Source organism: Trichoderma harzianum (assembly GCF_003025095.1).
Source record: "Trichoderma harzianum CBS 226.95 unplaced genomic scaffold M431scaffold_2, whole genome shotgun sequence".
NCBI classification, from domain to species: domain Eukaryota; kingdom Fungi; phylum Ascomycota; class Sordariomycetes; order Hypocreales; family Hypocreaceae; genus Trichoderma; species Trichoderma harzianum.
In genome coordinates this window covers 3,374,926-3,396,165 of record NW_020209250.1, presented here as the reverse complement: position 1 = coordinate 3,396,165, position 21,240 = coordinate 3,374,926, and the positions used below count along the sequence as shown (strand labels likewise).

Below are 21,240 nucleotides of genomic sequence, written 5' to 3'. Positions count from 1 at the left end.
TCACCAGTTCACATATAAATCATCCCACGAAAAGTCCGGCTGTAGAGAGCGGCACACATACATCTTCCCCCACCTCAAGCAGCCTCTTCAGTATCGGTAAAACTATCAAGAAGAGGTCCATTTCGTGTCAGAATAGATAGCTTATACCATCTGTTTACAAATTCTATCGCCGAGGCCGCATCCCCCCAATATCCACTCAGCAACCCTCATTAGTAATGCGTGCTATGAACCGCCACAAGCGCCATCTGGAGTAGGACTACGGGATATTACCATCACATTTAGTTAGGCATTTTTGTGAAAGAAAAAAAAAGTTATTGCTCGCATATGCCGAGAACCGGGTTGATTGCTTTTGCCTTATAGAGCACTATCGAACCAAGGTCGGCCTCTTATCTTCCCATCTTCTTATCTTCCCTCGTTTTTTATTCTTCAAGTCTTCCGCCCTAGGCTCTATCCCATTGCAGATATCTAGGATCCCAAACCAACATCACAATGACCAAGATCATTCTCTCCACGGGGTTTGTCCTTCCTTCAGGTCTAAGACACTCTCTCTAACATGCTCCCGCTAACAACCTACGCCATGGCAGCAATGTCATGTCCGGCGGCCCATCCATCATTCGCAAAGGCGGCGGCAACTCCAAATCGAACCAAGAGCTCGTCAACTCTCTCCGAGATAACTTCGTTTCCACGCGGCTAGACTATGCGATTGATGCGTCGCCCGCCAACGGCTCCAACACTTTACCCTCACCCCCTCAGACGCCCGTGGAGGTGTGGACGGAGCTGGACGACAAGACTCTCTACATTCCCAGAATCAACTGGCAAGCGGCCGGTCTGCGCGAGGAGGCTAGCGACTACGAGATCACCGTCAAGCTGTTCCTCCTCCCCGGCACATCAGTTTCGGCGCGAGAGCAGTATGCGCGCGAAGCACTCGATTTGGTTCGCAAGGAGCTCAACATCCAAGCAATCGACCTTCTCATCGTCTCATTCCCCGGAATGTCGTTTGAGGGCACATGCGAAAAGGAAGCCGAGCGCATCAACGCCCAGCAGGGCAACCTGGAAGAGGAACTGGCATCATGGAAGGTTTTTGAAGACTTTCACAAACAGGGGCTTGCCAAGCGACTCGGTGTTGCTGAGTTTGGCACCGAGAAGCTTCGTGCCTTTATCGAGCGCACGTCGATCCACCCAAGTGTCGACCAGGTCAACCTCCAGGACTGCTGCAACGTCCCCGCGCCCCTCCAGAAACTAGCAGAGGAAGAGGGCATAGAATTGAACGTCCACACTGACTGCACCGATATCCTTCCTCGTGGCACATTGCGAGAGCTGCTCGGCCACGGACCCCGGGGAGCTGGAGTGCTGGCAGATGCTGCTCATGGCGGTGCTGGTCTCGAGGGCGAGCTCTCTCCTCAATGGGTTGTTCGATATGTGGCATTTGTCAAGGACCGCGGTGTCATCGAAAACAAGGGCTACTTTGCGGGAGCTGAGCTTCAGTAAACGGGTGGATTGTGTCGGGATTTTTTGGCCATCATGTTTCTTTTGTCACTAAAAGCGATATTTATTATTTGTTTGATTTGGTCTGTCCATTGGGATATCATATAGCGGGCATCATTACAGGGAGCTATGTCACATAATCTCCTCCCTTCTTTCTCTTGCTACTGAGAAAGAACAGAGAATAAAGAATTTTTTCTCTTTTTCTTTTTTCTTGTCTTTGCTTGTCTCATGTCACGTTCTAACCGAGCATGCTTCTCTTGCGGCCCCTCATTCTCACTTCTTCTAGCTTCTTGAGGGCCACGCCAGCCTGCTTGAAAGACTTTTTGTATGCATCCAGGACCTCGCCAAATACACATTCAGCACGAGGGTGCGTGCTGCCAAAGGCACGCTCAAGGACGTACAGGTCGACGGCCCGATCTTCATCGTGTACTCCTCCACTGGCGAGTCCAAGGTCGATAATGACAATCTCCCCCTCAAGTCCGCTCACGTTGTCGGTTTCGGCCTGACCCGCAGGAGGGTTCAGCATCATGTTGCTCGTCGTCAGGTCGCCGTGGATGATGCCGATGCTGTGCATCTTGCCCACAGCTGCGCCGATTCTTCGCATCAAACCCTTGAGCTCCTCATCGTCTTCAATGCCCTCCGTCCTATTCCCCAGCCTCTGGTTGATGTTCACTCGCACAGGTGTGCCCTGAACCCATTCCAACATCAGCCACCCCGCCGACTCGTCCAGAGCATAGACATCAGGAACACGGAGGCCATCTCTGCGACACTTGGAGAGAATCCGAGCCTCAGACAGGATGCGGTGCCTTGTCAAGCGCTGGTCAAGGATCGGGTGTCGCCATGGCTTCGGCGGCCGGTACTTTAGGGCGCAGGGGATGCTGGGCAGCAGGTATGTCGTCTTGTAGAGCCGACCTTCGGCGCCTTGAGTGATGAGCGTTGGCGGGGTCGACGCGGGGTTGGTGAGAATCGCGGGCAGTGGAAATTCATGCACCACAGCTTCCGAGGCGGTGGCCGCCATGGTTGGAGATTTTGGTGGGAGGGCGGAGGAGAGAAATTTGGTTTAGGCACAATCCCGGATAAGATAACAGAAATCTACAGATGGACGAAACAAGTTCTGCTTCGGGGTTGGACCGCTGCGATGCACTCTGCAGGTCATCGCAAAGTGCTTAACCGCAGTCACGGCCCTTTTTTCCTGCAGCAAGGTCTGGCAAAGAAAAAAAAGAGAAAAAAAGGTACTACGCGCTGTAGTGGGGTTGACAGCGAGGGATTGCCGGTGCCATTGGTTGGGGATCGACGCCCGCCAGCAACCGGCGCAGCAGTCAAGCGTAAAAAGAGGCCGATATGCAGGACAAGGAAGACGATGGAAGCACAAGTCACTGGACAGTCTGCCATTTGTGGGCTGGACTGGGTCCCGTTTCTGCAGGGCTGCTTTTTTTGGGAATCAGCAGGGGAGAGATGATGAGACCGGTTTGGGATGATGTTTCTGGAAGAAAACTATCGACACATAATGTATTCGATCGGCCTCCCGGTGTAAAGCAGATTAGATGGTGGTCTTGATGCCTCAGGTACGATATCTGCAGTGAAATTAGGTACTTGTACTTTACAGCAGCACTCTCGGACTCCCGTGTCATGAGAATGCCGTACGACAGAAATCCATGTGACTCCTCCAGTCTTAACCCTTCCCCAACGAATTTCTTCCCCGTCGTCATAGCTGAGTCTAGCTGATGCCCTTGCAGGGGCTGACGCAGGCGAGTGCGGAATCCGGAATCCGTCATGTTTGCTTGCTTGCTTGCTTCGCCTCTGTGCGCTCCCAGAGCCCGACACACACACAGTATCTGCTCTTTCGCTAGTAGCACTATGAGTCTACCTGCTTCTCCTCCCTCGGCTTTTTAGCCCACGATGCTTGCACGCATGCCTTGGTTTGGTTCTAAAAGAGAGAGTTGTTGGCATTATTATTACCTCTCTGCTGCCACACCAGCCCAATCAGGGCTTGGATCAGGGCTCCTCCTCCTCCTCCACTACGTAATATCGCAATCCGTTTCGCCGCATTAGCTGGTGATTCTTTTTTTTCCTTTTGATTCTTTCTTCTCTCTTCCCTTTTCTTCTTCTTTTTCTTCCTCTTCTCTCCTCTCTCTCCTCCTCCTTGTCAACCACCAAAGCTCCCGCCTCCTCCCGCCGGACCATGCCTTTGCCCTCCCAGGACGACATCACGACTTGTGCTTCGTTGCCCTCCGCTGCATAATGGCCGACTCAGGCTGGCTCCAGTGGGCCTACCTCTTGGCCACCACCGCCACTGGCATGTCCATCGTGATGATCGCACAGACTGCGAACTCGTACTGGGCGGCATACAAGGTTGCGCCGCAGGAGGTGGCTAGCTTTATTGACACTCTTGACTTTTCCATCGAGGAGAACGAAGGTTACGACCGGGACGTCTCCAAGGTCCAGCGCCTCGAGGATAAGATCCGCCTTAACCGCCTGCTGAGGGAAATCCAGAAAATCGGTGATGACTTGCGCGATGAGCTGAGCTGCCTGGTCCTCGAGGAGGGCGCAACCACGCTGCGGACCAGCTCAAGGCTCATGTGGGCGTCGAAACGCTCACAGCTGGAGGAGAGAATGAGGCGACTGGAAACGCTGCGCATGCGCTTCATGATGGTCTATCTAGGCATTATAACCTCAATCGCAGAAAAGCAGCCGCCGCCTCCGCCACCGCTGCCCAAGCAGTTGCCGGACAAGACCACTTACACAACACCCACCAGACCCTCGGCAAAGAAGTCGTTTGATGATCTACACCGGCGTACGCCTACCCGAAGACTTACCACGCAGGCCATCGGCCACAACGAGCATGTTGAGACACCCCAGCGCAGTGGCTGGGCTGGAGTCGTCCAGGAGTTGCAGATGTCGCCGCGGATGCGGGCACGACACGCCTCCATCGAAAAGCTCATGGAAGACTCGTCACCCTAAAAGCAAAACCTAGCATCAACCTTGGTTTTTCTTGCTTTGTTGGCCGATCCTGTTCCCTTACTGTTTCTTCACTTCCTCCCTTTTTTATTACTTTGATTTATTACATATCCGGTTCCTATCGAGATCAGCCGGTTATGATTTAACATACCTACACACGCAACTCAACGGCATGCAGACAGTAGAAGTTTACGATGACATGGCCATGACTTTCGTTACGAATCTTACACGACACCACCAGCAATGAGAACGAATAAAGAGAGACAGTTTGATAAGCTAGAACAAGTGTTCGACGGCTAGCTTTACTTTACGACGTATGAGAGAAGAAAAAGAGTTAGGTTTACGAGGCACGAATTGATTTCCTTTTTTATGGCGCGCGCGGATATGGTTGGGATTCGGATGGGATACGGATATGGGCGGTGGACTACAGGTCTTTTGGTGATTTTTTCTGCTTTTCTCTTATTCAACCACATCACATCACACTTTGTTCTTAGATAGGATACCCCATTTATTCCACTTTCCTTTCATTTCACCAAGATTGCTCACGCAGCTTCTCCCTGTCCAACTTTTACCTCTATCACAGTTAATCACTTTCTTTTCTTCTATGCAACCTTTTACAATCATTATCATTCAGCTCTACGCTTGCTCTATTTCCTTCCCTTTGCCTTTTCCTGTTTTGAATCCACAATGAGTACTGTCTCCGAGGCACATTCCTATCAATGAGCAGATAAAGCAGCACCTGGGCCAGTACCATTCTTCTCACCCACTGTATGCAAAGTTAGAAATTGGCAAACAGAGTCAAAATAAATGAAAATTAGAAAATGAGCTTCAACTTCACCTACCATCCAGAGCGACCAAGAATCTGCTCACGCAGTTGTAAGCAGCGACCTGTAATGCCAATATTCCGTTGTCAGTAATTCATCGAAATGTACAGTTTCGTCAGCCGCGGGAAAATGCAAGTAAAGGAATCTTACCGTCGCCGTTATCTCTACAACCTCCTGGTCGTTAAAGTGCTGCTTCAACGCCGCAAATGTCTCGTCCGCGACTTGCACATTCTTGGTCATTTCATCCGCATACACCAGCGCCGCCCACTGCTTCTCGCTCAACAGCCCCTCCGGCCTCTCCCCCAACGAGTCTCTCTTGACAGTTTCCATGGCGTCCTCGCTCACGCCGCCTTTAATGGCCAGGGGCGCGTGGTGGCCCCATTCATACCACGCCTTGTTGCACACGGCAACGCGCGAAATAGCCAGCTCACGCACATCGTCGGTGAGAGAGGTCTTGGTGCGGACGGCGCCGAGGAATGAGTTCCAGCCGTCTGCTACGTTGGGTGAGTGCAGAAGGGTTAGATCCAGGGCTTGGAGAGGGCGAGGGGCGCGACGGTCTCGGATGCGCTGCACGATGGCGGCGTCTTGTTCGGTTTGCACCGGGGGAGGATCGGCGACGTAAGGGAGACGCATGATGATGTGATGTCTAGGTGTTTAACTGTTTGGTTTTAAAAGGAAATGAACGAGAATGATGCTGTTGATTGTTCACGTTCTGCATATATATCTCAAGGTCCGGGGGGGGATACCGGGCGGATTCGGTAGAAACGCGCGGGGTACCGGAGTCACTTCCCGACCCGCAGTCCACATCGGGGCCGAAAACCGGCAATTGCTTCTTCCATGACAGAGCAGAGCAGGGGCATGGGGACTGGGGTCAGGATGAATATTTATGAGTGCTACAAGCTGTGAAATAGGTTGATAACACTGACTCAACTCTGCTTGGAGTCATCAGATATCCTAGCTATTTACAATATTCGGAATTACGAGGTGACTGGTTCATTCTTATGAGTCTGAAGCAAATGGAGGGAGATTTTTCTCTTCACGCGCTGCACTCCTAGAAAAGGACCACAGGTTGCTGACTGGTTGCTTATGATTGACTCAACTTCAAAAAGCATAGATGAGTCTACCTGTACTCAGGGTCCTGGCATTTAAGGATATTTGATGCGAAAATCGGAGGACGCAAAGCCCAGCTTGTGTAAATCGCCCATATTCCCAGGCACCTAAGAAGCATGATGCAGATCTCCAAATGCCACTTCTGTGCCAAAAGAGCAGGCCACAACGAGCCTAATACTGCCCAAGTGGATTCGCGCGGCATAAGCACAGATCAAATTCCAGCCAACAGGCAAAGGGCAAAAGAGAAAAAAAAAAAAACCTGAAACAGGTTCTGGAGGGAGTCGAACCCTCGCTGCCGGAATCAAAATCCGGAGTCATAACCGTTAGACCACAGAACCATGAAGGTTCATTGGTCAAATTTCCCGTATTTAGCATTATAAACCTTTGCCCCTACAATCTTTTCTTTTCACTCTAGGGTAACTTCGCGACTCCGCGGAAATGTCGACGCTGCGTGAACCGGATTTCAAATATGGCTGAAAGAATTTGTTCGCTGGTCGATTCATCTTTTTATGAAGATTTCGCATCATTGAAATAAGAATGGGAATTGTGCATTGCTTTGAGCTGTGTTCTGTAGACACTGAGACAAACCTGTATTGTTGCCGTGCATTGACCGTGATCCCTGGACTGGCACTCAGTTGTGTCAGCGGCAGCGTATAAGTTGATTGAAAGGGGAAAATGTTAGAAAAACATTGTCTGCCTGTATATGTGCCCGGTTTCACGCATGCTTGACCTGATTTGTATAATGCTCGATGCTACATTGCATGGTGGATAAGAGTTGCTCGGGAGTCTAACCGGAAAGATTCAGCACAGTGCGTCGATGGAGGATTCTATCCGTGAACGACCAGGAGGACACTTTGGGTGTGTAGATGATATAGACGACTGTTATCTAAAGATTGTAAATAATCATTAGATACATATGTTTGAATTAGTCAAAGACGATACATCGGATCTAAGAAATCGGATTTAAAAAGGAACCCATTGGTCGCAATCGCGTTGCGCTGTCGCTACAACTTGCCTATTCTGACTCAGAGCGAGCGAGACCAGCCAACAGTGTGCAAACTGTATACAACAACCGTGTAAGGCGCATAGCTTTCAGCAGGATTCGCACTTGCACCTTTATTAGATCTCTCTCCTCCCAACTTATTCTCCCGCCGCTCTCCTCGACAATAATTATAGAAATTAAAATGAAGAGCTCTTATTTTGATGATCTTGCGGCGCCTTTCGAGGCCGACCGGCTTATCGAAATCCGCACGTCCGGAATGAAGCGAATGCCGGGCTTGGCCATCATGTCTGGCATTGACAAGGAGCTTCGCACTGTCTCGATGAAAGTCGACAAGCTGGGACTGGAAGGGGATTGGCACGATCTTACATTTCATGGTGGTCTGGACAAGGCAATTCTTGGATGTAGGCATTCCGCAATGAATGCTATGAACTGCAGATCAAACTAATGACCGTCCTTGCTTTTATTAGACTGCTCCTCGCATTATCCATCCTGGCAGGAATCTTATCCCGAACGTGTGGACAAATTTGTCCCAGGAGGCTTCGGAGAGAACTTTGTCACAGCGCACATGAACGAGCGAAATGTTTGCATAGGAGACGTTATATCTGTTGGTCCTGAAGTGGTCCTCCAGGTATCCCTTCCGCGGCAACCGTGTTTCAAACTCAACCACCGCTTCTCATTGAAGAACTTCGCCCCTGAAACTTATAAGACTAGCCGTACTGGATGGTACTATCGGGTCCTCCGTGAGGGCAACGTTAGTACTGGCGATGAGTTGAAGCTGGTTGAGAGGAAATGGCCCGAGTGGACAATTGAGCGCGTGCAGGAATATCTACACCGCGTGACTGACAATGATGAAATGAATGAGAAGCTGGCAGAGATCGAGGCTCTGGGCAACGAGGCCCGCGGCCAATTCAAGAAACGCGTGGCCAAGGCACAAAAACGGAAGCAGCAGAAAAAAGAAGAACCCTGGGAAACTTACAAAGTGGTCAGCCGGAAGATGGAGACGCCAAGGACCGTTTGGCTGGCCATTGAGGCTCCTGCTAAGCCCCAATCTGACGGCTTTCCATCGGCGGCTCATGCCAAACTGAGGCTTCCTAACGGACTTGTGAGGACGTATTCCGTCGTGTCAAATAGCGGCAAGAAAACTGAATCGGCCAGAAGACTGGAGTTTGGTATTGCTCTCGACGAAAACAGCCGAGGCGGCTCGCGTTATATCCACGAGTCTGTCAAAGTCGGAGATAGCATTGAAGTGGGTGGTGTGACGAGCGATGTCAACGGACCAGTCAGTGCAGCAAGCAACCACGTTTTTATAGCTGGAGGGATTGGCATCACGGCCTTTTTGGAACTCATGAAGATGTATGACTCTATTAACTGGAGCTTTCAACTTCACTATGCGGTACGATCCTCGGATGATGTCCCCTTTCGAGAGCAACTGGAGTCGTACGGAGAGAGAGTCATCATATATGACAAGTCGAAAGACCAGCGGATGGATATCAATAACATCATGAAGACTATGCCCTGGAACAGCTTCCTGTACGTTTGCGGACCCAACCGTATGATGGAAGCCGCCAAAGCTGCTGCCGAAGAGGCTTCCATCCCTCCCCAAGAGATACACTTTGAGGCCTTTTCCGCCGACACAACCGGAGATCCTTTCGAGGCAGAAGTTGTGAATAGGCAGAACAAGGTTGTCAAAGTGGGTGAAGAGGAGAGTCTCTTGGAGGTCCTTCAGCGCGAATTTGGAGATATTCCTTCGAGCTGCGAGGTGGGTAATTGCGGTACCTGTAAGGTTACTCTCAAGAGCGGAGAGGTGATTCATCGAGGCTCGGCACTCATGCCGGATGAGAAAGAATCTTGCATGTTGACGTGTGTGAGCCGTGGTGTTGGAAGGATTGCAATTGAAGTTTAGACGTTAGGAAGGGTGTCTTCGTGTAAGGGTGTTACGCATATGCAGTACCAAATTTTTTAAGATATCTGCTTCTATTTCTACATTTATCTAGTAACTGCTCCTATAAGTTATATATCTTTAGTATTTACTATTATAGCTGTAGTCGTCTGGGTAGTACTCAGTATTATTTGCGATGTGGATGCTGGATAGCAAAATCGGGACTCAACATCCTGGGCGGTGGAAGGGCTCTTGATGCAGTTATTCCATTCGTAAATCATCGAACGGCGAGATGGCCGAGTTGGTTATGGCGTCAGGTTAAGGCTACCTTAACAGCAATTCCTGGTGGAGCAATCCGCGTGGGTTCGAGTCCCACTCTCGTCATTTTTTGATGTTTCTGAACATCTTTTTTTGCCGATAATAGCATCATGAGCTTTGTTCTTTTAAAAGGAGTCATGGGGAATTTCTTTTCATGTTGACGGTTTTTTTTTTTCGCTGCATCGCTCACTTTGTTTGTTCAGATGGGAGAACCAATCCTTTCTGCACAGAGTGTCAATTTGACCCACCCGTATCGATACAGACTGTGGGGCCATTTTTTTCTCTAGACTTCAAGAGTGTCGAGCTGCTAAACAAAACTTCGTCCTGCTGCTACACGCAAAGTCGAATCACTTTTCATAAACACGCACATCTCCTTCAGGGGCCATAATCGCCTCAAAATGGTCCCCGTAGATGCGGCCGGCGATCAATTCGCCATTCTTCCTATCCAGATGCCCCCAGTGCCTTCATTCCACGAGACTGCTCTCCACGAAGTACGGATACGAAGGAATGCACCCAAAATTCCTACGGCGAATGATTCTCGCAGTCTTTTTTTGAAGAATATTCCTGCAGACAGCACAGAACCCCATTTTAGAGCCGTTTTTACCGCGCTCGTCGGTGCTGGACGATTCGAGACGATAACATTTGAAGGAGAGGACAAGGCTGCGGTTGCCATTGACCCTGCCAGAGCAGTCAAGGCTGCTGCGCTTGCGCGCAAGCGGAAGAGAAGTGATGTGGAAGAAGAAGAAAAAGCGGAAGAAGAAGCTGCACAGCTACCGGAAATTTGGACGCGCCGACTTTACCGAAGCAGCAGTACCGCGATTGTGTTGCTCGCCGATGAAAAGAGTGTGCAACTCGTCCTGAAAGCGATTACAAAGCTCCAGAAGACCAAAAAGTATCCTGTATGGGGACAGCACTTGTCAGGCGATGTTCCACTACTGGGAGCTCCTTGGGTGTCTTCCCATCTGCGTCTTAGCCGTGCCAATAAGGCCGAGATACAAAAAGCTACACATGCATTCTTCAATGTGTTCAACAGGAAGGAGAAGGAAGCTGCTGAGATCAGCAAGCGACTACGCAACGAACCTGACGAAGATGGCTTCGTTACTGTTACTCGTGGTGGAAAGGGTACTCCTGCGAACCAATTCGAAGCCGAGGAGGCTAGACGAAAGATGATCGAAAAGGCGGCCAAGAAGAAGTCGGAAATGAAGGACTTTTACCGATTCCAGCTGCGAGAACGACGGAAGCAAGAGCAGGCGGAACTGCTGAAGCGTTTCGAGGAAGACAAGAAGAAGGTCAATGCCATGCGGGAAAAGAGAGGAAAATTCAAGCCCGAAACATGATATGGATGAGCCTGTTACACACTGTCTGTGTAATGAAGTAAGTCGAACTTTTCATTGTTCACTTTTCTTTGCCCTCAAGCATGATGACGCACGCGGGGCCATCGAGAGGCTGGAATGGGCTCGGGATAACCTGAGCCCTGCTCGGCTAATGTCGACAAAAACCGCGTAAAACAATCTTCTCAAACTTTTCTGAAGCTTGTGTTATAACCAATGGTGCTTTATATGATGACTGAGGATGAGAAATGGTATTAATGCCATGCACAGGAACAGTAGAGTTTTCGGTCTGATGATGGCGTTGAACAAGCGAAGAGAAAACGAGGCATACGTGGAGCAATTATATGATCTTGTTATCACCTGTTGGGATCATGCAACTTCATCAAATATTGCATCGGATCTACCTACTCTATCTTGATGATTGCCATCAGACTCACTTACAAGTTGAGAGCTGCGGGCTGCTCATGCAGCAGCAAAGCTCATCATGAGGATATCGCGCCGCGGAAGCGTAGGTGGATAATGATACCCCCAATGTATATAGATAATAAGGAACATTTTGGATATCCTCAGATCGACTATGGCGTTTAAAAAATTGCCTATCGCATATACAAATATTTGAAAGCAGAAGCAATACATGATTGTTCAGTGTACATTGTTAAGGCGGGGCTGATATAATGGTCTTTGGCCCTTAGAAGATCTTCCAAAAAATAAGAAAAGGAAAAAAAAAAAATAAAAATAAAAATAAGAGATGTCGAATCAGAAGTAATAAAGTAGCCTTGATAGTAGAATTCTTATCTGGCGATCTGGTTCACAGATAGTCGCGCTTAGTCAGCCAATCACTCGCGGCAACTTGGGCATTGTTTACTTTCTCCGCCTGGCAACCAAAACTTCCGATAACAGACAGCAATACTGGAGCGCATCATCGAGTGCTTGTGTCTATAGCAGCTTTGAACAAGAAGCATGACACTGCAAAATTGGAGATAAGATCGATATATACACATATTTTTCAATCGTCTCTGTTTTGCCTCTCCGCTGTGGCACACCATGATTGATACGGACAATCTTCGAACCGCCTCGCTGTACATCAACAACCAGCTGCTTTCGAGAGGTCTGATCAGAGATGGCCATGACATTAATTTTGCAGACTTTGGAGAGAGGGGACTTGGACATCCTCGCAATGCAAGCCGCGTCATCGGCCTATTGAACGATCTGATCCTTCGACGGGATGTAAGCTTTGCAGTATTTCTTTTTCCTTGCGCAAACATTAGCTGACCCCTCCTCAGCGCGACGCAGAGCAACGCGAATCCTTCTCGGCAACGGTTATCAATCTTCGAGCAGAGAACTTGAAAAACACAAACGACATTGCCCGATTAAAAGAGAAATGTGCCGAGGCACAGCGAAAGAGCGACATCGCAGCGACGTCCGAGGCGAAACTTCAGACGCAGCTCAAGTCGGCCGAGTCTGTCGTGAAAGGACTTAAAGACGAACTAGCAAAGACGAAAGGATTAGTCGCTCAGGTGCGAGCATCATGCGCAACCGAGATACGGCGGCGCGATCGCCAAATCGAGACCCTCAAGAAGCAGGTTGGCGAGGCGGGCCGTGCCAGAGGGACAAGGTCTGGCTCTGGAATCGTGTCAATTACTGTAACGGGAGAGGTGAATAATGAAGAGAGGAAATCACCCTTGGGTGGCAGAAACCTTGAGGACAAAGATTACTCCTTGCGCAGCGAGACGAATACTTTTCTGGCGAGTCTGGCACAAAATCTGAGTGAGGAAAATGAAGTCCTCTTGGGAGTAGTGCGGCAAGCGAAGGACCAATTGCAGGAAATGAGTGGATGGACCGGAGAAGGGAAAGAGGGCTCTGAAGTGGTCAAGCCTCAAGGCTGGGAGGAGATTGCAGCAGAGCTGGGTGCTGTGATGAACCACATGAGAAACATCCTGACGAATCCGTCGTTTGTACCAATCGAAGAAGTCGTGATGCGAGAGCAACAGATCGACCAACTCAAAGAGGCCGTGATCAAAATGGAGAGCCGATGGGAAGATACTGTCCAACTGATGGATGGCTGGCGGAAGAGAATGGCGACAAGCGGCAAGCCCATTGGAGAGGAGGATATTATGATGGGGTTGCACTTGAGCCCAGTTCGTGTCTCTGGTGTCGAGGAAACGAGATATGCTCGCGAGCCTGTCCTACCAGCCGTTGAAGAGGAGGAAGAGCCCGAGGAAGATTTATATGGATATACTGATGACGAGTTCAGTGGCTTCTCTGGCGACGGCAATGACGGCGAAGAAAACGGGGACAATGATAACGATAATGACGATAACGGCGACGACGACGATGTGGTAGCTATGGAATGTGACACTGAAGAGCCGAATGACCACAGAACGGAGACAGAAGAGGCCGCGATGGCAACCGACGATATGGGGCAATCTATGGAGTTGGAGTCGCAATCTGAGCAGTCTCAGACACGCCCTCTTCAGAATTCTTCCTCGGCTGGCAACCGTGGCCCTCAGCAGAATACACTCCGGCAGAAGCTTACTTACACTGCCTCCGCCGTAAGGGGGCTACAACAGCCAGATGCAGCAGCCAACACCGATACCGCCAAGCAGACATTTGACCGGGTTACCGGATCTCTTGCTGCCCAACGGCAGCTACCTGTTCCTACAAAGGCTGCCAAACCCGCAGAGGAAACCCGTATGGGTTCTACGACATCTCTGGACGAAGCTCTACTGGGAAATAATGAAAAGGAGACTAGCAAGAGAGAGGACAGCCGTTCCGAAGAGCATGCTCCTTCGAGAAGCGGACTCGCCGTTGGTACTGCTTCAAGAACGGGACATCTACGCTCAATACCACGCCGTGTGCCCGTTCGTTTACCACATCCGCGACTACATGGCGCGAGGCCTCAACCTCCATCTCCATCTAAGACTGCCATTGCTGCCAAGCTCGCTGCTGCAGAAAAACAAGCTGATGCTGCCCGCGCCCGTGCAAAGCTCAGGGCTCTCCACAATACGGAAGGTGTCCAACAGCCTACCGTGGCCTCTGCTGAAGGATCGGCGAGGTCGGCACCGACGAGGATGGGCGCTCCAGCGGTTGATAGCGCGAGAGGCTTGAGTCCGGCAAAGAGAGAAGTTGCGCAGCCAGAAGCACAGCAGCCGGAGAAACGCAAGAGGGACAGAAGGGTGGCCAAGGTTACGTCGAGGCGGAGGAGCACACTTAGTCCTTTTGAGCTGCAGAGTTTGATATCCGGTAATGTTGAGTGAGTGGCTGGTGGGAGTGTCATGATGTGATGATGTGACGATACTGCGGCAATCTTTGACATTTGGATAGTGGCGTTTTATTGATGCTGTCTAGAGTTGAGAGAAGCATTGCCATTGGCGTTTTTATGGATATTTGAGCATGGTATATACAATATTGGTAGCCACGGAGTATATGAATACCACAAACCCCTGATTTAATATTATATATTATATTACTCTGGTCATTGTAGATATAATTCGTTCAAACTTTAGCAGCTGAAGAGAAGAAGTAGTGCTTGATGCTAAAAGCGCCGACAACAAAAAGCACAAAGATGATCAATCTTGGTAGTACATCTGACTGCTCTTATTTCCCTCCCAAGCTTGTCCCAGATCCATAAGTTTCGTAACCACCGCCTCCCCTTCAACTGAGCTTGGGCACGTATTGATGAGCGAAACGCCATAGTGAAGAATACCCATCGCATCACTCAACACCACTACCCCTTCGTCTTGACCGGTGAGAACGAGCATGTGCCTCTCGCTCCAATTTGCATCGCTAAGAACAGGATCTTCAGGAGCGATGTTGTCAATAACGACGATGGAGAGCTCAGGAGAAGCAGACATGTTCATTCTCGGGTCTACATCCATGGAATCGCGTGGCCAGGGATCTTTTGGCGAGAACGGCGCTGGTTTTCCGTGGCCTGGGCTGGATCCAAGAGTAGAAGCCGCCCAGAGCGTCAGGATTGCTCTATGTACGGCTGTTGGCCACCACCAAGGGCGCATGTCGTCGTTGATAGCACGCAAGTATCGGAGCGCTTGGCCGCAGTGATAAATGGCGTCTTGGCGGTTGAAGATGCTTCTCTCGTTTTGGAGAGATTGCTGCCAGAAGCTGATGCTGAGACTCTCTCTGTCGGCGAGCCGCTCGATGTCGACGAAGTTGGCTACAAGGTTGAGGCATGTGAAATGATATAAGATTAAAGCTGGTGTAGTATCTTGAGTATAGAGGTTTTCGTTATGGGATTCTATTGCTAGATTGTGCCACTCTTGGAGGAGTCTTTGCGTTTCCAGTAGAGTGGAATTCGCTGCGTCGGATAATATTGGAGAATAGCTATGCTTTGCCCAAGAAAGTAGACTCTGCGAGTGATGAACTAAAGCTTGCAGTGGATGAAGAAGAAGCTGGAGATGCCGTGGTTGTATTGTTTTTGACAGTGTCCCGTGAAGAAAGTCTTTAAATAGTTGATTCAAGGTAGGACGAAACTCAAAGTCGAGTGCTTCTTCCGTTTTAATGTTGTCATATAGACCGTCTAAAAGATATAAATCGCTAGTCTGCGAGAGGGTTTTCGTGTCCCATGGAAGCGTGGGATCGGGGAGAGGTCGTTCCAGGTCGCATGCGGAGATGGTCTGCTCAGTATCGTGAAAGAGGCTCAGCTCGTGATCCATGTTGACCCAGTTATATAATAATCTGCGTAATGGTTAACATCTGACACACGAGTTGCCATAAAGACATACCTATCGCGAGTTGAGTATCGGGTTTTCGCCTTTGGTTGATGCATCTGCATCGATTCGCCCACAGTAAAGTCTGGAGCATGGCTATCAAATAGCCCCTTCTGTCTAAGCTTTTTGATCCAAATCCTTGCACTGGATAAACTTGGGACTTCTTGTGAATGCGGCAGGTTGGGAGTGCTGCAGATGTCGCGCCCGGATTTGTGACTGCCCCCTAAGAAGCTAGAGTAGTCTTCACGAGCATCTGGTGAGTGGACCAGACTAGCATAATCTTTTATCTTCGGCAAGTGTGATACCTCGAAGAGAGGAAGCGAGCTATTGTGGTCGTTGAGTAGGTTCTCTGGATAGTATCGATGGCTTTTCGGTATCCTCATCGAGATGTCGTTGTTAAGGAGGTCAAGGTTGGTTGAAAATTCGGAAAAGATAGGAATGGGCGAGTTTTGTTTGTTTTCAAAGGCATTCCGGTTATATGAATAAGATGGGCTGCCACCCAATGATGGAGCAGTGACAGAGTAGCCAGATAATGGCGAAAGGGGGTTGAGGATATCCCAAAGACTATCATCTTGTTGATCTGCATCTCCACGTATACGCTGTGAGGAATCTTGAGCAGTGTTTTCAGGATAGTTGCCCACATCAAAGGAAAAGGAAGTCTTTTGAAATGGCTGTGACCCAAAGCAGAAGCCGGCTAACGGACTCTTTGTCGATGAGGATGTCGCTTGTGCTGCCCGGATCGCAGCCTTGGACGCTCGTCGGGCATATCTGGCGGTGCATTGTAGGTTTTTATCGATACATCTAGAACAAGGGATCTTTTTATCGCAGCCAGTCTTTGCACTTGCGCAGTTTTGACAGGCGATGAGTGTGCGTCCAGAGATATAGGGGCTGGCCGCAGTTCCAGATGAGGGCTCGGTATAGTCTCCCGGTCTGTGAAGCGTCATAGTGTAACTTTGCATCTGGTATTTTGAATTAGAGGGAACGAGTTTCAGGTCACAAAATATGAGTGAACATGAAAGATGGCAAGGCATTTAGCGGTCAGGATATACTCGTAAGGGGATAAGAGTCTTGTGAAAATCGCCGTTGTGGATCACCACTTTCATAGTTATGAAAGATTCTGCAAAATATGGTTATAGATAGCATTCAAAGAAGTCTGTAGTGGACAATTCGCCTTTGTCTGCAATGCAACAAAGCACCAGGCCTGAAAGAAAGCCTGGTTTGCACCAACCTCTTTGTTCCTCTTTGTTTGTGTGGCTCGTCAGCAGTGCCGAGAGCGGCTAAGAGAGTCCATGTTAACCGATTCAAGAAGGTGTCGCGAAGAAGCCACTTCTGTATACGACAGCTGAGGAAAGAAGGATGATTCTTGTGGACAATGAAGTTTAGTTGTGTTGCGCGTACGTCTCCAGTATAGGCTCATCCGTATTGCGTAAAGGGGGCTAATGACTGGCTAAAGGAAGCTCGGTGTGTATGATTTAATCGACGTGAAACCGCCATACGGCATGATCTCTACAGAAAGGTACAGCTTTGAAACGGCTATTGACATCTGATAGACGATGATAAGCACAGAGCTTTCAGAGAATGGGCACAGGCGCCCAGTCCGACAGTGGAGAAAGAAGCGGCTAAGGTATTAGTTTTGCGGTCTGTAAGGCGAGGCTCTCATATCTCTGGGTGGTTATTTGCTGACTTACTACAGCTATTGACTTCATTCTTTGGCAAATAGATTCGAATATTGACGGCAAAGTAAGAAAACGCCCGATGGTTTGCTTTTTCACGGCAAGGGGAAAGGCTAGACACCACTAAAAAGATGACATAGAGCAGGGGCAAGTCTTTTTGAAGATGACAGATTCCCTGCAGCAGGTCGAGCTGAGAAGATTGAACAGACGCCAATAGTCCTTTTGCTTGGGAATTCCGTGTTTTATGGTCATAGGTCGATTAAAAAAAGAGGCAATCTCAACTGTAAAGCTAGGACTTGTGAGGGCCCTGAAGTTGAGAGTTTTAACCATTATCAGGATGTTGATTCACGGTAGCATCTCGGCTTTACAATTAACCCATTCAATTTTGCCATCATGCACTTGCTTATGAACGAACAGAAGTCAGTCATGCTTGTTTATGATTCTCTGTACAATCTTGACTTGTGTGAGGCAAGCTGCATCTGATGTGCAAACTATGCACTCCTATGCAAGCCAGCCTGGCCGAGAGTTGGTGTCTGGGAGCCTTCTTCTGTTAGTGCTGTGATCTCTGAAGAAAGTATACGAGTGGTTATTTTAGGCTTCCATGATTGTCTCACATATAATATCCCGTATAGCTAGGCGGCCACGACTGTGAAACTGTGCGACCATTGATATACGTGTTCTGGCTGACGTGTGGTTTGAAGGCAAACCTGAATCCACAAGACTAAGCATGTTGTTGACCCAGCAGCTAGCCGATCTCTGGGGTGTTGTCTTCATCGAATCTTCTGCGGCCTGCATTCGTCTGTCTGGCTTTGGGCGGAGTGAGGTGGCGGCGTTTTGGGATGCGACTTGAATACAGCATTGCTGCCCATCTGGTTGTTTCACGGATTGTGCAAATTGGGCAATTTAAAAACTTGGCCTAATTGGTATATATATAATTGCGCCTCCATAATCTCAAGACGGATAGCCGTGATGAGTCGAAAGATTGATAGAGAGTTGCTGTGCATCATTCTAGGTTGCTTGGCGTGAAATCAAGTCAAGTCCTTGACTCTCAAAGATGCAAGGATGTAGAGTTAAGATATCTGCAGTCTGGAATACGACGGCAACGCGTCACTGGATATAAATCCTTGATGGAAGTGGAGGGCCTTGAAGATCTTGAAGCGGTGCGACTTATGCCCCTCTGAACTTGACGAGGGGGTTAAATGTTGAATGGCTCGACGATTCAAGATCCGACTTCTAGCTTCGTGTGACAACTCATGATTCTTAGATGACTAGTGTTAGCATAGGGAGATAATGAATATAATGGATTTATTACATGACCTGTGGTACGCTAGGTACGTTGGTCGGAATTGGGAGTGGCAGATGATTAGACTCTGTGCTTCACTATGAGCTCTCGCTTACGTTTTGTAAGTGAAGCGGCATTCGGGCCACGACGGATCGCGCCGAATGCAACACATTCTCGAATAATGAGGGGAGAAACATACAACGGTGTGGAAATTGAAGAGTGATGAATGAATGATAGTAGCTCTGAAGCACTCGGGCGTCTTGGGAGGTAAGAGTGGGAATCCGAATGGGAAGTAGAAGGATCACCTCCATACAATTGTTGAGAAGGTAGAGCACCAGCTTGACCCTGCTTGCCTGCCTATACGCAAGCGCCAGTGCTTTGTTGCGCCATTGCTTAGGCTATTGCTACAGCGCCTTATTAGTGGACGAGGACGATTACGCAGCTGGAGCTGATAAGCAGCTAGTGAGTACAGGCGAGATAAGCGAACAGCTTACTGGCCAAGTTGGTACCTTAGCATGGAGCGTCTCACCTTTTGGACAACTTACCACATGCGTTGCCCATAACATCTACAAACTCGCCCGTGGGACGAAACAGCGCATCCTCGTCGCATCATGAAGCCCGTCATTGCCGTTCCAGCAATCGCAGCCCTTGTGCTGAGGGCCTGGAAGAAGAAGTCTCTAACCCCCGCAGGTCTAGTAGCTGCTACAGTCACAGCTATTGCACACGCCTATCACCCGTGGAATCTTCCCTTTGTCCTCCTGGTTGTCTTCTTTTTGGCCGGCACGCGAGTCACGCATGTGAGTTAATGATGGGATAGATACAGTGCGCTGCAGCTAGAGGTGCTAACAATAGAACCAGGTCAAGGAAAATGTCAAGGCCTCTCTCACAGTGAGTGCAAAGGGAACCTCAGGCGGCGAGGGCCCCCGAACACATGTTCAAGGTAAGCAGACGAATTCCATACACTTTTGCGTGCCTAGTTGCCAGGATGAAGCTAATTCCATGCCCAAGTCTTTGCCAATTCGCTCGTGGCATCCATCTTGTCTGTGCTCCACGCCAGGCAGCTCCACGCTCGAGCTGCTGCCTTCAAGACTCCAGGTGCTCCGGAACCGAATGGATCAATGTGCTACTCATGGGGAGGCGATCTCTTCATCGTCGGTATCATTGCCAACTACGCTGCGGTTGCGGCTGACACGTTCAGTTCGGAGCTGGGCATCCTGTCCAAAAGCGAACCCCGCCTCATTACGTCGCTTACGCTGCGAAAGGTGCCCCGCGGCACAAATGGCGGGGTGACGTTGTTGGGTTTAGGAGCTGGACTTCTTGGATCTCTTACAATTGTCACGTCTTCTATGCTATTCTTGCCAGTCTGCAACGAATTAACCGTTTCGAAGCGCGGAGGTGGTGACCCCTGGACGGCAGACAACAGGCGGCTATTTATGGGTTTCCTGGTCTTGTGGGGTACCCTCGGCAGCGTCTTGGACAGCTTTCTCGGAGCCATCTTCCAACGTTCCGTGAAGGATGTGCGGACCGGAAAGATTGTCGAAGGTGATGGTGGCTCTCGAGTGCTAGTCTCTAGCGAAGCCGAGGGCTCAGAGAAGCGGGCTGATATCAAGGCTTCATTGCAACACGCAGGGGGTGCGAGTGAATCCGCTGTTGATGAGTCAAGTGAAACCACTGACAAGTTCGACCCCAAGAACAAACACCGGAAACCTAGCTTTGGTGACGAGCAGCCCTCTCGTGTAGTCGAAAATGGCTGGGACTTGCTCGACAACAATGATGTCAACTTTCTCATGGCCGTAACCATGAGCGTCAGTGGAATGGCGGTAGCCAGCTGGTACTGGGGGCTTCCTTGGCAGAGCCTTCTGACCCCATGAGGTGAGCAAGATGGAAAGGGTTGGCCATACAAATTGGCGATGCGCCTTGTGCTTCCTCTGCTGGGCACATGGCACTGGGTGTAATATCAGAATGTGTGTAGCACTGATGAAGACCAGCCAGATGAGGGTTTTCATAACCTAATACATATATTAGAGATGCCTTGCCTAATTACTCTCACCAAGATGATCTGAAGTACGCCACGATGCTAAGAGAAAAGGTGAACAATGAGGAAGAGGAAATCCAAGTACCTATGTTTAATCCTTGCTCATTGTCCAAGTTTGAGAATGAAGCCTGCTAGATGGGTGCACTTGATTGGCTCGGACACGGCTCGCGACGGTTATTACAGACGAACAAAGAGCAGGGTCGGTCGGTAAAACGGTAAAAGACGGGTTGTCGCGCATGTTTAAATTGAAGAGTGTCTTTCTTTAATCATACGATTTTACCTATTCCGGTCTACGTTCTGCGGCTGAAAATATTTGACATGGGTTCTCGTATATGATTCCGAAAACTTCAGCGAGGATCATGTTCAGTATAAACTAGCATGAACAATCATATACTCATGCATGACTAACAAAAGAAATAATGTGTCTAAACTATTTTCAGATACTATCAACATCTGTTCAAATTCGCAGCACCTGTATAAAGGACATGGTCTACCGGTCAATCCTTTTATCAGCGCAACCCGGCCGCTTGGTTGGCTTTTTCCTCCAGCGAATAGAACATCAATTGATGCCAACTCCACGCGAGATCCACAACGACAAGCCTTACAAATTGCTTTTTA

The 21,240-nt window shown here is 49.3% G+C and overlaps 10 protein-coding genes and 2 non-coding genes across 12 annotated transcripts; 7 read left to right on the top strand and 5 right to left on the bottom strand.

The window, feature by feature from the left end:
* Nucleotides 1-489: 489 nt before the first annotated feature.
* On the top strand, nt 490-1,488 carry M431DRAFT_491284 (hypothetical protein; the record flags this gene model as incomplete). Its single annotated transcript, XM_024916889.1, has 2 exons — nt 490-515; nt 585-1,488. The coding sequence occupies 2 exons, from the start codon at nt 490-492 to the stop codon at nt 1,486-1,488; spliced, it is 930 nt and encodes a 309-aa protein (XP_024779352.1).
* Nucleotides 1,489-1,723: 235 nt separating this feature from the next.
* Nucleotides 1,724-2,503, bottom strand: M431DRAFT_491283 (hypothetical protein; the record flags this gene model as incomplete). The annotated part of the gene is made up of 1 exon (XM_024916888.1): nt 1,724-2,503. The coding sequence occupies one exon, from the start codon at nt 2,501-2,503 to the stop codon at nt 1,724-1,726; it is 780 nt and encodes a 259-aa protein (XP_024779351.1).
* Nucleotides 2,504-3,726: 1,223 nt separating this feature from the next.
* On the top strand, nt 3,727-4,446 carry M431DRAFT_74869 (hypothetical protein; the record flags this gene model as incomplete). The annotated part of the gene is made up of 1 exon (XM_024922279.1): nt 3,727-4,446. The coding sequence occupies one exon, from the start codon at nt 3,727-3,729 to the stop codon at nt 4,444-4,446; it is 720 nt and encodes a 239-aa protein (XP_024779350.1).
* Nucleotides 4,447-5,159: 713 nt separating this feature from the next.
* On the bottom strand, nt 5,160-5,900 carry M431DRAFT_2236 (hypothetical protein; the record flags this gene model as incomplete). The annotated part of the gene is made up of 3 exons (XM_024913580.1): nt 5,160-5,209; nt 5,286-5,331; nt 5,418-5,900. The coding sequence occupies 3 exons, from the start codon at nt 5,898-5,900 to the stop codon at nt 5,160-5,162; spliced, it is 579 nt and encodes a 192-aa protein (XP_024779349.1).
* A 743-nt stretch (nt 5,901-6,643) lies between these two features.
* M431DRAFT_t30 lies at nt 6,644-6,715 on the bottom strand. The gene has a single exon. It is a non-coding gene; the product is annotated as a tRNA-Gln (tRNA).
* Nucleotides 6,716-7,521: 806 nt separating this feature from the next.
* On the top strand, nt 7,522-9,384 carry M431DRAFT_108058 (hypothetical protein). The gene is made up of 2 exons (XM_024911664.1): nt 7,522-7,781; nt 7,848-9,384. The coding sequence occupies exons 1-2, from the start codon at nt 7,562-7,564 to the stop codon at nt 9,281-9,283; spliced, it is 1,656 nt and encodes a 551-aa protein (XP_024779348.1). The 5' UTR covers nt 7,522-7,561; the 3' UTR covers nt 9,284-9,384.
* A 161-nt stretch (nt 9,385-9,545) lies between these two features.
* Nucleotides 9,546-9,643, top strand: M431DRAFT_t36. Its single transcript has one exon. It is a non-coding gene; the product is annotated as a tRNA-Leu (tRNA).
* Nucleotides 9,644-9,909: 266 nt separating this feature from the next.
* On the top strand, nt 9,910-11,256 carry M431DRAFT_310993 (hypothetical protein). Its single transcript, XM_024914225.1, has 2 exons — nt 9,910-10,951; nt 11,179-11,256. The coding sequence occupies exon 1, from the start codon at nt 9,976-9,978 to the stop codon at nt 10,912-10,914; it is 939 nt and encodes a 312-aa protein (XP_024779347.1). The 5' UTR covers nt 9,910-9,975; the 3' UTR covers nt 10,915-10,951; nt 11,179-11,256.
* A 696-nt stretch (nt 11,257-11,952) lies between these two features.
* M431DRAFT_2233 (hypothetical protein) lies at nt 11,953-14,165 on the top strand (the record flags this gene model as incomplete). The annotated part of the gene is made up of 2 exons (XM_024913579.1): nt 11,953-12,135; nt 12,192-14,165. The coding sequence occupies 2 exons, from the start codon at nt 11,953-11,955 to the stop codon at nt 14,163-14,165; spliced, it is 2,157 nt and encodes a 718-aa protein (XP_024779346.1).
* Nucleotides 14,166-14,321: 156 nt separating this feature from the next.
* M431DRAFT_545211 (hypothetical protein) lies at nt 14,322-16,576 on the bottom strand (the record flags this gene model as incomplete). The annotated part of the gene is made up of 2 exons (XM_024921174.1): nt 14,322-15,600; nt 15,648-16,576. The coding sequence occupies 2 exons, from the start codon at nt 16,574-16,576 to the stop codon at nt 14,478-14,480; spliced, it is 2,052 nt and encodes a 683-aa protein (XP_024779345.1). The 3' UTR covers nt 14,322-14,477.
* A 1,723-nt stretch (nt 16,577-18,299) lies between these two features.
* Nucleotides 18,300-18,873, bottom strand: M431DRAFT_310962 (hypothetical protein). Its single transcript, XM_024914224.1, has 2 exons — nt 18,704-18,873; nt 18,300-18,564 (listed from the first exon to the last, which is right to left on the bottom strand). Exons 1-2 carry the CDS (start codon nt 18,782-18,784, stop codon nt 18,376-18,378), a joined length of 270 nt encoding a protein of 89 aa, XP_024779344.1. The 5' UTR covers nt 18,785-18,873; the 3' UTR covers nt 18,300-18,375.
* Nucleotides 18,874-19,125: 252 nt separating this feature from the next.
* On the top strand, nt 19,126-20,878 carry M431DRAFT_528101 (hypothetical protein). Its single transcript, XM_024920730.1, has 3 exons — nt 19,126-19,384; nt 19,446-19,527; nt 19,596-20,878. Exons 1-3 carry the CDS (start codon nt 19,199-19,201, stop codon nt 20,456-20,458), a joined length of 1,131 nt encoding a protein of 376 aa, XP_024779343.1. The 5' UTR covers nt 19,126-19,198; the 3' UTR covers nt 20,459-20,878.
* Nucleotides 20,879-21,240: the final 362 nt, after the last annotated feature.

Excerpts from the sequence above, each read along its gene's own strand:
- M431DRAFT_108058 (XM_024911664.1), top strand. The coding sequence starts at position 7,562 with ATGAAGAGCTCTTATTTTGATGATCTTGCGGCGCCTTTCGAGGCCGAC. Across the intron at positions 7,782-7,847 it reads GGACAAGGCAATTCTTGGAT|ACTGCTCCTCGCATTATCCA; the intron begins GTAGGCATTCCG and ends TGCTTTTATTAG.
- M431DRAFT_310993 (XM_024914225.1), top strand. The coding sequence starts at position 9,976 with ATGGTCCCCGTAGATGCGGCCGGCGATCAATTCGCCATTCTTCCTATC.
- M431DRAFT_310962 (XM_024914224.1), bottom strand. The coding sequence starts at position 18,784 with ATGTTTCTCCCCTCATTATTCGAGAATGTGTTGCATTCGGCGCGATCC. Across the intron at positions 18,565-18,703 it reads TGCCGCTTCACTTACAAAAC|AATCATGAGTTGTCACACGA; the intron begins GTAAGCGAGAGC and ends TAGTCATCTAAG.
- M431DRAFT_528101 (XM_024920730.1), top strand. The coding sequence starts at position 19,199 with ATGAAGCCCGTCATTGCCGTTCCAGCAATCGCAGCCCTTGTGCTGAGG. Across the intron at positions 19,385-19,445 it reads CCGGCACGCGAGTCACGCAT|GTCAAGGAAAATGTCAAGGC; the intron begins GTGAGTTAATGA and ends CAATAGAACCAG. Across the intron at positions 19,528-19,595 it reads CCCCCGAACACATGTTCAAG|TCTTTGCCAATTCGCTCGTG; the intron begins GTAAGCAGACGA and ends TCCATGCCCAAG.